This window comes from Neltuma alba, unplaced genomic scaffold (genome assembly GCF_004799145.2).
Source record: "Neltuma alba isolate B1F8T4 unplaced genomic scaffold, ASM479914v2 tig00003186_pilon, whole genome shotgun sequence".
In the NCBI taxonomy this organism is placed as follows: Eukaryota; Viridiplantae; Streptophyta; class Magnoliopsida; order Fabales; family Fabaceae; genus Neltuma; species Neltuma alba.
In genome coordinates this window covers 949,287-965,489 of record NW_021633177.1, presented here as the reverse complement: position 1 = coordinate 965,489, position 16,203 = coordinate 949,287, and the positions used below count along the sequence as shown (strand labels likewise).

General features: G+C 37.7%; 3 protein-coding genes across 6 annotated transcripts; all 3 read left to right on the top strand.

Moving 5' to 3' along the window:
* Positions 1 to 823: 823 nt before the first annotated feature.
* LOC114740573 (potassium transporter 1) lies at positions 824 to 5,471 on the top strand. 4 transcript variants are annotated; one of them, XM_028928738.1, is made up of 10 exons: positions 824 to 964; positions 1,626 to 1,869; positions 2,457 to 2,702; positions 3,029 to 3,079; positions 3,160 to 3,420; positions 3,561 to 3,613; positions 3,704 to 3,818; positions 3,919 to 3,980; positions 4,080 to 4,173; positions 4,255 to 5,471. In XM_028928738.1, exons 1-10 carry the CDS (start codon positions 920 to 922, stop codon positions 5,217 to 5,219), a joined length of 2,136 nt encoding a protein of 711 aa, XP_028784571.1. In that variant the 5' UTR covers positions 824 to 919; the 3' UTR covers positions 5,220 to 5,471. The 4 variants fall into 4 exon arrangements, with proteins under 4 accessions (XP_028784571.1, XP_028784570.1, XP_028784569.1 ...); XM_028928737.1 differs by having other exon boundaries at positions 3,919 to 4,004; XM_028928736.1 differs by having other exon boundaries at positions 3,919 to 4,173.
* A 686-nt stretch (positions 5,472 to 6,157) lies between these two features.
* Positions 6,158 to 9,638, top strand: LOC114740697 (pyruvate decarboxylase 1-like). The gene is made up of 6 exons (XM_028928907.1): positions 6,158 to 6,778; positions 7,543 to 7,706; positions 7,815 to 8,465; positions 8,554 to 8,671; positions 8,902 to 9,090; positions 9,192 to 9,638. The coding sequence occupies exons 1-6, from the start codon at positions 6,263 to 6,265 to the stop codon at positions 9,360 to 9,362; spliced, it is 1,809 nt and encodes a 602-aa protein (XP_028784740.1). The 5' UTR covers positions 6,158 to 6,262; the 3' UTR covers positions 9,363 to 9,638.
* Positions 9,639 to 12,649: 3,011 nt separating this feature from the next.
* Positions 12,650 to 15,912, top strand: LOC114740671 (protein CHUP1, chloroplastic). Its single transcript, XM_028928873.1, has 5 exons — positions 12,650 to 13,301; positions 13,464 to 13,780; positions 13,884 to 13,995; positions 15,276 to 15,407; positions 15,622 to 15,912. Exons 1-5 carry the CDS (start codon positions 12,714 to 12,716, stop codon positions 15,706 to 15,708), a joined length of 1,236 nt encoding a protein of 411 aa, XP_028784706.1. The 5' UTR covers positions 12,650 to 12,713; the 3' UTR covers positions 15,709 to 15,912.
* The last annotated feature ends 291 nt before the right edge of the window (positions 15,913 to 16,203 follow it).

Sequence of the window (16,203 nt, the reverse complement as noted above, 5' to 3'; positions counted from 1 at the left end):
CAATGATGCTAAAATTCGGCAACTCGCTTTCTAAAGTAAATTCCTTCTTTTTTTTTTCTTTTTTTCTTTTTTTTTTTTGCCGTCAAACAACTAAACGAAACAGAACAAAAACAAATTTCCTATGAATTGGGATTAGTTACCTACAATTATAGTCTATACACCATTAGTATACAGTTTGATTAATCCAGTTCAACATGATGCCAGATTCACGCTCATGAATTTAACTCAGTTTTTGTTTTTCTTCCCTTATACCGTAGGTGTATTAGTATTAGATGAATGGACAGCACGAATATATTATGCAACATGGTTTAATATTAATGTTATAGTTGAAACTTTCAGTAAGAACCTTATTAATCTAAAGGGAAAAACTTTTCTTAAAGGAAAAAACAGTCACGCAGATTTTTTATTTTGTTTTTCAAAAAAATACTGTCAGTCCTCTCAATATGAAATTCCCTGGACTGCACGATGAGCTGAGAATGTTGGCTGAATCCGTATTCGTGAAAGCATAGCGATGAAGACATATTATATTCGAGAAGTATCACTGGCGATAAAGTTATTAATACTTTAAAACTGACGAAGCTTATATTAAAGAAAAATATAATCTTGGTTTAATCTTGGCTTGGTTTATGAAATTCTTTTACAGAAAGAAAAAAACTTTTATGGAATGCTTTTGACTCTGGTTGATTGAGTAGTAGAAGCAATTTGGTTAACCAACGAGGGAGGCAGGGAGCTGAAGAGAATTGAATGCATTTTGTAACTTGTATTTACACACACCACTTGCCTTTCTACTACTTCTGCTCTTCTTCTACGTTCTCTTCTTTCTCCCTCTATAAAGTCTCTGTCTTTTCTTTTTTCTCTATAGCTACGCTAAACCATTTATCTCATCCTTCTTCCTACATTCTCTCTTTCTTTTTCAGCCATGAACCCGTCTGATCAGTTTGTGGAACATGGAATATCTCAGCAGGTACTCTTTCTGTTTCTTTCACTCTGAACTAAGGAATTATCACCCCTCAAGATCATTTTCTTACGAACAAATTTCTGCCTTGTCATTATTCTGCGAATGCCTTCTTGTTTCCCGATATTTTTAGAGACGTGTAATGCCGTTCATTTCTGGGACTTCTTGGTCTGATTGTTAAAAGTTAAATGTGGTGGGACTGATTATTACTCAGAGATCAATGTATTTGTAATGTATATCCGAATGACATTGCTGGGTTGGGTTTTGGTAGGGATCATATGCAATCTTTAGAATGGCCTACATGTAATTAAATCACTTGTGTTTGCGTCTGTATTGGATGGTGAATTCTACTCTCTGTACACCATATATGGATCATACTAGTATTGGCTCCGAACTTCGATACTATCACTAGATGTTGGTGCTGATCAGTGTTGAGGTGATGAACTACTGTGAAATTTGTGCCTTCAATTAACATAGTCATTGTTGTCCCGGGGAAAAAAAAGACAATGGATTAAAAAGCAACACTGGATTAGGGTCTTGGCGCTTAGAAGTAGAAGCAGTTGGAATGCCAACTGCTGAATGTTAATGCAGAGCGCCACCCCCCCCCCCCAAAAAAAAAAAAAAAGCTATCCTTAAATATATGTGCTTACATTAGTTTTTCCTGCATCAGAATTTAAAGAAGACATCTTGTGCGACCGTGCTCACTCTGGCTTATCAAAGTCTTGGAGTCGTTTACGGAGACCTCAGCACTTCCCCTCTTTATGTTTACAAGACAACCTTCTCAGGGAAATTGAGCCTCAAAGAAGATGATGAGGAAATTTTTGGGGTGCTTTCATTTATTTTCTGGACTTTCACTATTATTGCGCTCTTTAAATATGTATTCATCGTGATGTCTGCTGATGACAACGGTGAAGGTAGAATCTTGTAGCATTATTCTATATTTCCTCTGTCAGACTCTTTATGCTTCTGTTTGATACTTCTTTTCGTTCTTTTGAAGCCAAGCCAATTATAGTTGCTTAGGAAGATAGAACATTTTATAATCTCGTTCTTGCCCAGGCAATAATCACTCAGCTGGTTTCTGGATATACCCAAGGGATGCATGTCATGAATAATCAAAGAATGATAAAAGCACAGTCTTTGTTTTCCCCCTCACATTGTAATAGTGAATAATATTTTCCGTTTTTCTCCACTTATTTCTTGAAAATCATACACATAATAAAAGTCTATAGTCATGAATAGTGTGGTTCAACTTAGACGTCGTGTAGAACAAAGGCTCTATAGTTTAATTGTATTCATGGATAATGTGTTATTTGATAGGGTCAGGATTGAGTACACGTAACTTCCATCCTTTGTTCTGACACAAGAAATTTTCTGTTAGTTAATTCTGCTTAAACAGTCAGCAGGAACTGTCATTTATTCCCCTAAGAATTATTAGTTTCTGAAAGTGTCATGTCTGAACAAAATCAATCTTACCAGCATCAAATGTTCATGAATTGTGCAGGAGGTACCTTTGCCTTATACTCTCTTCTTTGCCGGCATGCAAGGCTAAACATGTTACTTAATCAACAGCCCACCGATGAGAGGTTGCATGCTTATGCCACAGAAGACTCTGCGGACACCTGGCAGTCTTCTCTTCTGAAGTTGTTCTTTGAAAAGCACCCAAGGTTCCAGAAAGGACTGCTGATATTTGTTCTGCTAGGAACCTGTATGGCAATTGGAGATGGTGTTATTACTCCTGCAATATCAGGTAGTTGATCCGGAGCAGCCCCTGAACTTCTATAATGATGTTTACTTCATGACTCCTGTAAGCTATCACTTTACCTTTCATCTATCTCGCATTACTTGCGCAAGAAGATCATCTGATAACACATTGTGCAATAATCATTAACCTTTCTTCTGGCAGCTGGTTATTAATTTTTGGATATATCGCATATTTGTTGAGTGAGTGAACGTAATGTTGCGATGTTCTTGGATCTATCTTTCTTACTTTCCTGCGTTTTGTTCACATTCTATGAGATTTTGTATCGGCTCCAGTGTTTAGTGGTAGCATTGACTTTTAGATGTGTCTTTCAGTTCTTTCTGCAGTTTCAGGAGTTCAAGTTAAAATCAGTCATCTACATGAAAGTAAGACTAAAGTCCAGCAAGCTTCCTTCATATATGTAGCCACTCACTATCTATTAAACACCATATGGCTGTTCTTGCAGATTATATAGTTATAATCTCATGTGTCATTTTAGTGGGCCTTTTCTCCATTCAACATCATGGAACACACAGAGTTGCTTTCTTGTTTGCCCCAGTTGTTGCAGCATGGCTTTTGTGTATCAGTGGTATTGGTATATACAATATACTCCATTGGAACCCACAAATATATCGCGCACTCTCTCCTGTTTACCTGTCGAGGTTCATCAGGACCACAGGCATTGAAGGATGGCTCTCACTGGGGGGAGTGGTTCTTTCAATCACAGGTACCATAAACACTCCTCACACAGTTAGGTTAATTCTAATATCAGCCAAATAAGAGCTCTAGAAGCTGTTTTGATATTTTCCTATGCAATACAAAACTTTTGACACAGCTTTGATATCTTCCTCTGTGATACTGTCTCAGGTGTGGAGACAATGTTTGCTGACATGGGTCATTTTTCTGCACCCTCAATAAAGGTAAACTGAGAATCTTGTTATCTAACATGATGCGGGTGCCTTACCTTACTGGAGAGAAATTCTGATCTTAAAATTGCGCTTTAATCTCAGATAGCTTTCACTTGTATTGTATATCCCTGCCTGATTCTGGCATATATGGGTGAGGCTGCATTCCTCTCCAAGCACCACGAAGACATTCAGAGAAGTTTTTACAAAGCTATACCAGGCAAGAAATATTTTAAGCGAACCAAAAATGCCAAACATAATTGCCGGCCATCTTATGTGATTGTGTCTTCCTTTTTTTCTTTTTTTGTTTTTTCCTGCAGAAGCTGTGTTCTGGCCAGTGTTCATTGTGGCCACTTTTGCTGCTATTGTAGGAAGTCAAGCAGTAATTTCTGCTACTTTTTCCATCGTAAGCCAGTGTTGTGCATTGAATTGTTTTCCCCGGGTGAAGATTATTCATACTTCCAGTCGAATTTATGGGCAGATATACATTCCTGAAATCAACTGGATCTTGATGTGCCTTTGTCTGGCTGTCACTATTGGTCTGAGGGATACAAACATGATTGGTCATGCATACGGTAATATTCTTTTCCATTATGGTGAAGATATGTGAAATTATTGGTGAGCAAATTAAACTACATATTTTGCTTTATCTGCAGGACTTGCGGTGACCACTGTTATGTTTGTGACGACTTGCTTGATGATATTAGTTATTTTGACTGTGTGGAAGCAAGGAATTATAAAAGCCATCATATTTTTGCTCTTGTTTGGATCAATTGAACTACTTTACATATCTGCTTCCATTTGCAAGATCCCTGAAGGAGGGTGGATCCCTCTTGTGCTAGCTTTAATCTTCATGGGCATAATGTATACTTGGAACTACGGAACAATGAAGAAACACCAATTTGATGTGGAAAACAAGGTTTCAATGAGCAGGATACTCTCTTTAGGACCTTCCCTAGGAATCGCCCGTGTGCCTGGGGTGGGATTCATCTACACTAATCTGGCTTCCGGCATCCCTGCCATTTTTGGCCATTTTGTTACAAATTTGCCTGCATTCCATCAGGTGCTTGTCTTTGTCTGCATCAAATCTGTTCAGATCCCTCATGTTTGTGAGAATGAACGCTTGCTCATTAGCCGGGTTGGCCCGAAGGAATATGGTATGTTCCGTTGTGTTGTCAGGTATGGTTACAAGGATCTACAGCAAGAGAACTATAATTTTGAGAATAAGTTGCTTTCTGGGATAGTCCAATTTGTGGAAACTGAGGAATGTGTGCCCGAATCAACACATGAATTGTCCACATATCTTGAAAACTCATATGGTGAAGAGAACATGATTTCATCTTCAAGTCAGTTGCGAGTGGTGAAGAATGACAATGATGACCATCTTGAAGAATCTCTCTTAAAAGAAGAGTCTCTGCAGATTCTGAAGGCCAAGGAGTCTGGAGTGGCCTACATACTTGGACACTCCCATGCCAAGGCAAAGAAATCATCTTCCATCTTGAAAAAACTAGCCATAGATGTTGTTTTTGCATTTTTAAGCAAGAATTGCAGAGAGCCTGACGTTATCCTGAATGTGCCAAATACTTCTTTGCTAGAGGTTGGCATGATTTACTACGTATAACCTTTTGTGCAGAGACTTGTTGTCCACAGTAGACAAGGATCAGCGTTTCTGAAGGGTGATTTATAAGTGACTAAGACTTCTACGAGCCGAAGATTTAGAGAGATTAGATGTCAAAATTTCATCATTTGTGTATTATTGTGTAATCTGAAAATTTGTTTCTTACGAGAAAACAGATTACACTGACAAATTTTTAGCACAAAAAATGTGCATATTCCATTTTTCCATCTTGACGACCTGTTGTCTTTCACATTATCCTGTGCTTGCAGGGGGTGAAATTGTAATGGGGCATTGGCCCTTGGATGAAATTGTTATGGGCTGGGCATTTATTAATTGAAGTCAATCTCAACAATTCCTCCGTTATATAAAATAACTAAAGGGAAAGAACTAAATGATAAATATGTGATAATGTGAAATATATACCAAAAGTCAATGAAAATTTTTTTGGGTATTTTCTCTCGTAGAAAAGCATAGGACCCCAATCCTTCGAGCACATGTCCAGGAGCCTCATATTAAAAAAAAATGCGGGGCATTTTGATAATAATAATTTTTTAAAGAATTTCAGTATTGGAAAAATAAATATTAAATTTAAAAATTCGATTCGTGATAGAGATTTAATTTGATAGGGAAAATAATATTAATTTTTTTTTCATATCCTTAGCTGCCCTCCTCCCTTTTATTCGCTGGACACCTTGTCGTTGCCGCCATGGCTGAGTCAGTTATTTTCTAACGGCTCAGGAAAAAGAGAAAAGAAAAGAAAGGAAATACGAAAACTTGCATGGATTGGAAAGTTTCCTCCTTTGTAGCGTAGCAATCTCTCGCCTTGAAAGTTGAAATAGGACTGTGGTTCACTGCCATGTACATTGATGGTGTTACTGGCAGTTGGGAACGAGTCTCTTTCCTTGTTTCACGCACATCTCCGCTCTTCCCTCACTCTCGCCTCATGTCTACGACCTCATCTCTTCCTTTCCCTCATGCTTCTTCAATCACCGTCGTCATCTTCATTCTCTGCAACATTATTCATCTTCTTCATCACATAGTTCACCATGATCGGTTCTCTAGACGCCACCAAACCCAATAACAACAATGTGGGTTCCGTTCCCAACAACGGCTCTGCTCCCATCCAAGACGCTCCCTCTCCTCCTGTTTCAGCCTCCTGCGATGCCACTCTCGGCCGCTTCATCGCTCGCCGCCTCGTCCAAATCGGCGTTAAAGATGTGTTCTCCGTGCCCGGCGACTTCAATCTCACGCTTCTCGATCACCTGATTGCTGAGCCAGAGCTCACGAACATTGGGTGCTGCAACGAGCTCAATGCTGGGTATGCCGCCGATGGGTATGCCAGGTCTTGTGGAGTTGGAGCTTGTGTTGTGACCTTCACTGTGGGTGGGCTTAGCGTATTGAATGCCATTGCCGGGGCTTACAGTGAGAACCTTCCGGTCATATGCATTGTTGGGGGTCCGAATACCAACGATTATGGAGTTAATAGAATTCTCCATCATACCATTGGGTTGCCTGATTTCAGCCAAGAGCTCAGATGTTTCCAAACTGTGACGTGCTTTCAGGTAACTTCGTTTATTTTCAGACTAAGAAAAGGTAAATTGCTAATTTATCTTGGCTATTTCATTAGTTGTTTGCGAGGCTGAGACAAACAATGCATGCCGTATAACAAAAAATTAAGATTGGATCGTAATTTGAAGACCCGCGTCCTAATGATAGCACATTAGCAATCATCTCATCACAAAAGCTTCATGCGGCCCGGATCCGTTTCAGCTGTGAGAGTCAATAGGGTTGTTTTCCAATAAAATACTAACATGATTGTGAACAAATATCCTTAACTGATTGAAACAATTTTGGAGGCAAAATGTTACTCCTCTTGTCTTAATATAAGACCTATTTAACTAATTTGATTAGATTAAAGAAGTTAGTTAATTATAAGAAAAGTGACACATTTTTCCTAAAACACTATAATCATCTTTCTTAATACCTTCTCTCCCTTTTCTACTTGATTATGGTTGAGGAATTATCCATGAGAATAATTTAGAGAAAATTGATAAATATAAGAAATTGGTCTTATATTTAGGATCAAAACCAACTCAAGAATTGGATCCTATATTAAGAACCGGAGGAGTATAATTTTCTTGATATGGAAGCTTTTTCTTGTGATATATAGGAGAGTGATCTATCTTGATCTTCTAGACGAAATTCCTTTTCCGCCTATACTGCTTAATGACTATATTTTTACCATAGATGGAGATGATATTTTCAGATTGGCGAATTTCCAATAAATGAAACACGTAAAACTTGCATTGATGTCATGTATTCGCAGGCTGTGGTAAACAATTTGGAAGACGCTCATGAACAAATTGACAGAGCAATTTCTACCGCATTAAGAGAAAGCAAGCCTGTCTACATTAGCATTAGCTGTAACTTGCCTGCAATTCCACATCCAACTTTTAGCAGAGATCCTATTCCTTTTGCTCTGTCTCCCAGGTAATTTCTTTGCTCAGAAGCTTTTTCCCTCCAGGAATTTATTCTGTGGAAATGGGAGAAAGAAAAAAATGCAAAAGGCACTCAGGTTTTATTCATATGCAAATACAGATTGAGCAACAAGATGGGGCTTGACGCAGCTGTTGATGCTGCTGCATCTTTCCTGAACAAAATGGTGAAGCCAGTCATTGTGGGAGGGCCAAAACTCCGCGTGGCGAAAGCGTGTGAGGCCTTTGTTGAATTGGCGGATGCTTGTGGCTATCCGATTGCGTCGATGCCATCAGCGAAAGGACTGGTTCCAGAGACCCATCCTCACTTCATAGGGACTTACTGGGGAGCCGTGAGCACTGCGTTTTGTGCTGAGATTGTTGAATCAGCTGATGCATACTTATTTGTTGGACCAATCTTCAATGATTACAGCTCTGTAGGATACTCTCTACTCCTTAAGAAGGAGAAGGCAGTCATTGTGCAACCAGATCGTGTTGTAGTCTCTAATGGCCCCGCTTTTGGTTGTGTACTAATGAAGGACTTTCTTCAGGCATTAGCGAAAAAGTTGAACAAGAACGAAACTGCATATGAAAACTACACCAGAATCTATGTCCCAGACGGTAAACCTCCCAAGTGTGAACCTACTGAGCCTCTGCGGGTTAATGTTCTTTTCCAGCACATCCAGAAGATGCTTTCTTCTGACACTGCTGTGATTGCTGAGACGGGAGATTCCTGGTTTAATTGCCAGAAGCTGAAATTACCAAAAGGATGTGGGTAAGTAAACCTTCAGTCTACATGCATGCATGGGGCTTTATTGAATTATTTGAGTGTAACAAAAAAAGAAAATAAGTTGGTATTGCAGGTATGAATTTCAAATGCAGTACGGCTCAATTGGGTGGTCTGTTGGGGCAACACTTGGATATGCACAGGCTGTACCTGACAAACGTGTCATTGCTTGCATTGGTGATGGAAGTTTTCAGGTCAGTCATCCCACTTGTAAGGTTGAAAATTAAATTAGGGATTGGAAGCAACTCTACGATATTCATGACCTTTCCAATATTCAATAATCTCCATGTAGTCCAAGTTGGAGGTTATAGATGAATAAGTCGGAGCTTTAATTTTGTTGTATAGCCTTCATTGGTTGTCACTGTCAAAGGCCATTTTTCTTTTTGATCGTTTCCAAAGCTCTTACAAGGATTTTGACCGGCAGGTGACTGCACAAGATGTGTCAACAATGATGCGGAATAATCAGAAGTCCATCATCTTTCTAATAAACAACGGTGGATACACTATAGAAGTTGAAATCCATGATGGTCCTTATAATGTGATCAAGAACTGGAATTACACAGGGTTAGTGGATGCAATCCACAATGGTGAAGGAAATTGCTGGACACAAAAGGTTAATTTGCGACAAGAGTTCACTGTTTTTAAAATTGAATGGTAAATTTGGTGTCACATTTAAGAAAAGTGAATTAATATTTGTATGGTGTTCTGTAACAGGCCCGCAATGAACAGGAGCTGATCGCAGCAATTGAAACAGCGATGGGTGAGAAGAAAGATTGCTTGTGCTTCATTGAAGTGATTGTTCACAAGGATGATACCAGCAAAGAACTTCTTGAGTGGGGCTCAAGGGTGTGTGCTGCCAATAGCCGCCCTCCAAATCCTCAATAAGAGAAACCATCTAGCCAGAATCAACCAGCAAATAGCATGCTTCTGGCTTTGCAGTTCCACCTAAGATTTTTTTTTTTTTTTTGATAAACGAAGAAGTTTTTATTATGACATAGTCCACCAAAAAAGATGAGTATTATTTCAGTCTTGTGTTTTCCAAAACTGGAGTTAGTTGAGTATTTCTACAATTTTGTTGCACGGCATAAATTATGGAGTTTTAATTCTCCTAGATATTTCTAAAATTTAAAGATGCAGGCTGTTTGTCTTGGGCCCTTTTCTGTTCAAGAAATTTTTATACCCCGAGCCTATTAAGATCCTTGCGAGAAAAAAAAAATATCTAGGGACCCCCAACCCACCCAATTGATCAATAATTCAATATGGTAAGTGCCCCAAAATGGACGTCACATCTCACATGCAGAAGTCACATGCCGGGCTCAGGTTGAAAGCTCACGTGCGTGATAGGTGCCGGGGCTGGCTCACTATATCTTGTGATAAAATTTAATATTAATTGAAATTGAAAAAATGTTAAATACGTCAATGATAGAACCAAACTTCGATGTTGGCCATGTTTGGATAGTAAACTAAACTATGGTTTGAGAAAAAAATCATCCAAACAGGCACACATTATCCGAAACTATAGTTTGGGTTAAAATCATAGTTTTGGAACCCAAAACCATGGTTTTGGAAAAAGTGAATCCATTCTGCTTCTGGCTCAAATTGGAGAATGTGACTATGCCTAATAAAGTAGATCTCAACAATAATATAAATTTAACACTCCTTAATTTTTTTATAAATATATTTAATCTTATATTTTATAAATATATATACACATATTAATTATTTATTTATTAATTACATTATCTTATGTATTATTAATTATGTTGGTAAAAAATATATTATTAATAATTTTATTCCTTCAACTTAAAATATATTATAATATATGTTTTATGTAATTATCATATTAACTTATGCTTTTTTTTTAGTAATTTGTATATATAAAAAGTGTTTCTAATAATAATTATCCAAATACTATCACTTTATCAGAATTACTTTTTCACAAAATCTCTTCTTCCAAGAATTTATTCTCTAAAAACTATTCTCTAAACTATAATTTGGTTTCATTCAAATATCCTGTTACTAAAGATCACGTCATTCAAAACAGAAAGTCGAACATTAGTGTTGCAAGTATCTGACCGGCGATTCATTATCCCTCTTCAAAACAACCACACTGCTCCAACTGCACAATAAATGCACTTTAACTGTACATTGATAATCCCGAATTTTCCATGAGGTGTAGACAACTTCCCTGTTTCTTAGGGCAGTAGTACTATATATTTTACAAAAAAAAAAAAAAGAATTCCTAATTACGTTGACGGTGATATTTATTTCAAATCAGGGCTTTTTTTCCTCCAATCCTTCTTTTCTGATTTGGCTGCATTGAAAAAGAAAAAGAGAAAAAGATAGAATAGACTTGCAACCGACTCCCTTCAGGACAACCAAAAAAACTAATCATCGCTGCCTTGCACATTACATTTTGAATGGATGCGCATAGCCATATGACCCTTTAAAGCACAATCCCGATAGGGATAGGAGGAGTACAAATCCAACAGTTGAAATGAATGTCACTGTATGCAAAGACTGATGGATCCGAGCCCACTACGACTTATGCAGCGAAAGTAAGAAGAAAGAATTGGGTCGAGCAGGCTGCTTGCGTCCTTATAAACGGGTAGCATTTAAGCTTATGGTGCTCGATGTCGATGCCTTAACCTGCATTGCTATAATGCTTTATGTTGCTGATGCTTTGTCTCTTCCTGCGGGTTCTCTTTTGTTATTTTGTGTCCCTTTTGATTTCTTTCTCACAGTAACATGAAGGGAATAGCTTTGCCAAAAGTAGCACGAGAAGCCATTATCAAACCAAGAGTTGCATCTAAAACAGAGGTGGATTTAGTAAAGAAATAAAAAAAGAAAAAGAAAAAGAAAAAGTTGATAGCTTCAGTGATTAATGAGTCCTTTCTAGACTAGGAAATATTGACAGGATACTAAATACAATAATGTCAAACATTTATGATATAATAAAATTTAAGATAATAATTTGAAAACGTATTTCAGGTTTAATATATGATTCGAGTGCCTTGAATGTTGTTAAATGAGTTGAGAAGCTTAGGCTCAACTACCACTCAACCAATCTCCGCATCTGTATTCTTGTTCACTCTCTCAATTCCCGTATTTTCAGTCATTGCACGCTCACACTGAGTTCTTGCTGAGTAACTAATAGGGGTTTGAAGCCTCTGCAAAAGAGTAGGAAGGAAAAAAGGGGTGAAAAGGAACGAAAGTAAGAAACGTCATGCATTATGAAAAAAAAAAAAAAAAAGAAGGAATTTTCACAGTGATGTCATGTGGTGCGCTGTTATAATCAGCACCTTTCACTTTTTTTCCGAGTAAATATTTATCCCTCCTCAGTCCTGAGCCTCTCTACTATAACATTTCCTACCTTCCTTTGTCCTTTCCTTCTCTTTGCTTCACAAGCAAAAAGGAAAAAGAATGCCACCCTAAGAAGAAGGTCGGTGATTTTACAAAAGTTGAAAGGCGACCATCACAATGAAAGCTAGAATGACCCAGGTTCCCAACTCTCCCCATTTCAAAGGTTGCACTTGGACAATACAGATTTGCAAAGAATAGGGTTCCTTGCAAGGAGGTTAGAATTTTGCTATCAGTTCGGTACTGACTTCTGCTTTTGCCACGATTCAAACATGTAAGTTAAAAATGTGACTCCAAAGTCCAAACCCGGGGATTTAACTCACTGCTGACTAATGATGTGAGTTATTAAACGTATTGTCGTCACAAATTAAAATTATAATTCTATTGATGTTTTAGAATATAGCCACAAGTACGACAGATGACCTTGATAGATGTTCTTGGCAGTCTAATCTTGTCCAGTAATACTCAAAATGAAAGAAATTGTAGAAGATAGAGAAATAAATATGAAGCAATGTAGATTTGACGAATGAATTTAAGGTTGTACCTAACTGGACACTCTAAGGACAGCTATCACATTGTAGTGACTGACCGGAAGTCCAAGTAATCTCTCATCTAGAAAACAAAAAAGATTCACTACAAAGGCATCATAATGAGACCTTATATCAAAGTGAAAAAAAATAAAATGGAAGTTGTGAAGTGTCCAAAGTACCCTTACCAATGCCAACGAACTCGCCATGTCTAAAAGGAGAAAAGATCACCAGGGACAGTGCTGCAGGGATCACCTTTGAACGTACCAACCTTCCTTCAAAAGAAAGACGAGATATAAAAGATCATTTCCATAACCATATTCAGTCAAAAAAAAATTCTAAGAAAAAAATGACTAAGGCAGAGACCGATTCCCAGATGAAGAAGAACCTTGAACCTCAAATGGCGAGGAATGAGATACTGGAGAAGGAAAACCAAGAGCTCAGACAAGAAGTGAATCGTTTGAAGGCACAGATAGCTTCTTTCAAAGCACACAACATTGAGAGAAAGAGCATACTCTGGAAGAAGATACAGAACTCCATGGATGGCAATAATAATTCGGATGTGAGTCTTGACGATGAGATTTTGCCTACGAAGCAGCCAGATTTGTCGGAATCAGCACCCAAAAAGGAATTAAGAGCAGTAAAAGTGCCCGTTCCTCCTCCAAAGCCAGCCTGTACCACTCTCGCTTCCGGCAAGGATGAGAAGGTGATGAACGGGTCAGCGATAACAGCACCGCCGCCCCCTCCGGCACCACCAAAATCATTGCTCGGCTTGAAAGCGGTGCGTCGCGTGCCGGAAGTGATAGAATTGTATCGTTCGCTCACAAGAAAGGACGCAAACATGGAGAACAGAGGAAATCCCAATGGCGTCATGGCGGTTGCATTTACCAGAAACATGATAGAGGAAATTGAAAACCGCTCAACGTTTCTCTCCGCCGTAAGTTGCATTTACACTAGCAGCGTCTGGATGATAGAGTGTTAGCATCTCATTCTGTGCGCGCGCGAGCGCATGTATTTGATTTCTCACTTTTTTTTATCATATATCTGCATCAATAAACAAGTGGAGCTTTTCATTGATGCAAATCACAATCATGGACAGATAAAATCAGATGTTCAAAAACAAGGAGAATTCGTCCATTTCTTAATAAAAGAAGTAGAATCAACGTCATTCGCGGACATTAGCGAGGTAGAGAGATTTGTGAAGTGGCTGGACGGAGAACTATCATCGTTAGTGGACGAACGATCGGTATTGAAGCATTTTCCGCAGTGGCCAGAGAAGAAAGCAGACGCACTTCGTGAAGCTGCGTGTAGCTACCGAGATCTGAAGAACCTGGAATACGAGGTATCATCGTTCGAAGACAATCCAAAAGAGGCGGCGGGGCAGGCGTTGAAGAGGATGCAATCACTGCAAGACAGGCGAGCAAGTACAAAATTAATTAGAATGTCGAGCTAAAAGTTGGTGAGTGTATGAAATGCGGGAGATTAATCGACAGATTTACTTGTGATTTTGAATGTGCAGATTGGAGAGAAGCGTGAGCAATACGGAGAGGACGGGGGAGACTGCTTGCAAACGGTACAGAAATTTTCATATTCCTTGGGAATGGATGCTGGACACAGGCCTTATCGGTCAGGTACGCGCGACTCTGCTTCATAGTTTCATGATCTGCATTCTGCAAATAGCTACCAGAAGCAGAACAGAGCCAAATCACACCAGAAATACATGGATTTTGATGATTGATACGAGATATTTTTTATTCTCTCCCATAATTAATATAAGAGCTAGTTGATTAATTTGAGTAGGTTAAAAAAATTAGTTAAATTAGTTATTGTAATAAATAGATGTTATCTGACCTAAAATACCCTTGCTAATCAAGTATTACTTGATTAGACATTTAACATGTGTAACTACTATAAGGATTACTTTAGAAAAAATAGATAAATATGAAAGATAAAGTGGATTGGAATATTATATTTATGAACAAATTAAAAATCAAATTAGTTCTTATATTAAAAAACGGAAGTAGTATTATGCAATTGAATAGTATATTATTATATAAATAGTACAATATATTCAAGAAATTCAAAATTTTTCAGATGATCAGATCATAAGTGCATGATACCATGTCTTGTAGACTTGTTATTAAAGTTCAACCAGCACTACATTGAAAACTTTTAAGTTAATGAGCTATGATTATGGTATATGATTAGATAATTTGATGGTAAAAATATATGAGAAGATAAATAAACTTCTGCCTTTTTTGTCTACTTATTCATTACATATCTAATTTGGTTTTTGGAGCAAATTATAAACAAGCAGTAAACCAAGTGATGCATTAAATGATTCTAAGTTATAAAGTACGTATATTTGGTATGCGTATCAAAAAGTACGTATAATTAAGAATATTTTATTACGGAAAGATTGATTTTGAAGTATTGAAAACTCTTTTGTTGTTGAGTTACCCAAATCAGCATAAATTCTAAGAGCCTCCGACGGTAAAGGAAGTAGATGTTCCAAAATGTATCTACCGCAACTTTCTCTGTCCCGAAAGATAACGTTGTCCAACATGTTTATGATAAGTGAGGAATACACTTGAAATAAATATCACTGGAAAAACTTGAATTTGAATTTGCATGTAATACAAAATGTCGATATCAGAATTGATAAGTGGTAAACTTTGATTAAAAGGCAGACTTGCAATAGATAAAACATCTACAGTTGACAAAGTGATAGAGTTCATGTAGCACAATGTTGACAGAAGAATCATCATTTCAATGGCATACATGTACCTTCCTTTCTTTCTTTCCTTCCTTTCTCTCTTTCTTTTTTGATAGCAATGACATACATTTTTTTGCATGCGTTTGAATGGAAAAATGGAAATAATTGAATCTGGGTGATGCATATATATTGCAGATGAAGTTAAGCTCATTGAGGGTGGCGAAGGAGTATATGAAGCGGGTGACAAAGGAATTGGTGGGTAACGAAGCCTCCCAGGAAGACAACCTGCTGCTTCAAGGAGTCAGGTTTGCTTTCAGAGTCCACCAGGTAGGTCCCACTCACCACGCTTAATATTTCATATTTTTAGTATAATGGTGATGATTAAAGCAAGTAAAATTGATTGAGGAAAAAAAAACAAATTTCCACGTATTATAATTATACTGGGGGTTTTTTAATATGTCTAGAGGAATGGGAAAAAGGCTTAGCAGTAGTTAATGGAGTTTGTGGCTTTATGGAGCTAACGAGTGGGAAGGGGATTCAGTTTGCAGGTGGGTTTGATGCAGAGGCAACACAAGTATTTCGGGAACTGAAGAAGATAGCAACCGCTAATAATACTAAATTATTATAGCAAATGTCTCGTCCAATGCCTTACTCCACACTTGTTCATCTGTATCTTAAATTCTCATCTCTCAAGTACTGCTTGATGCTCACATCACACATCAGCAGTAAAACTTGCAGAGAGATATGAGTCTGCTTCACTGTTTTATTTATGTAACTCCACTGTGTTTTGCCCCCACCCTGCTTAGAGACATGCTAGCTTTCCCATTTGAAATTTTCAAATCTTTTTTTTTTTTCATTAAAGAGTTACTATGAAAGAAAATAACGATAAAAAAATCACAATCACAATCACAAATAAGAAGTAGTCATTTTTTTACGCTGAAACTTGTTATTATATGTTACTATGTTATTATTAAGTTTTTTAAGTAATTACGTTCCAATTTTATGGTTATTCTCCCAAAATTAAGAAGTTAGAATCTTCGGATCTGGTCCTAAGCCCTTTAGGGATGGGTTTTGAAATCTGGTTTATTTAAGAGCAACAGTGCTCTCGGATTGAATCCCTAAT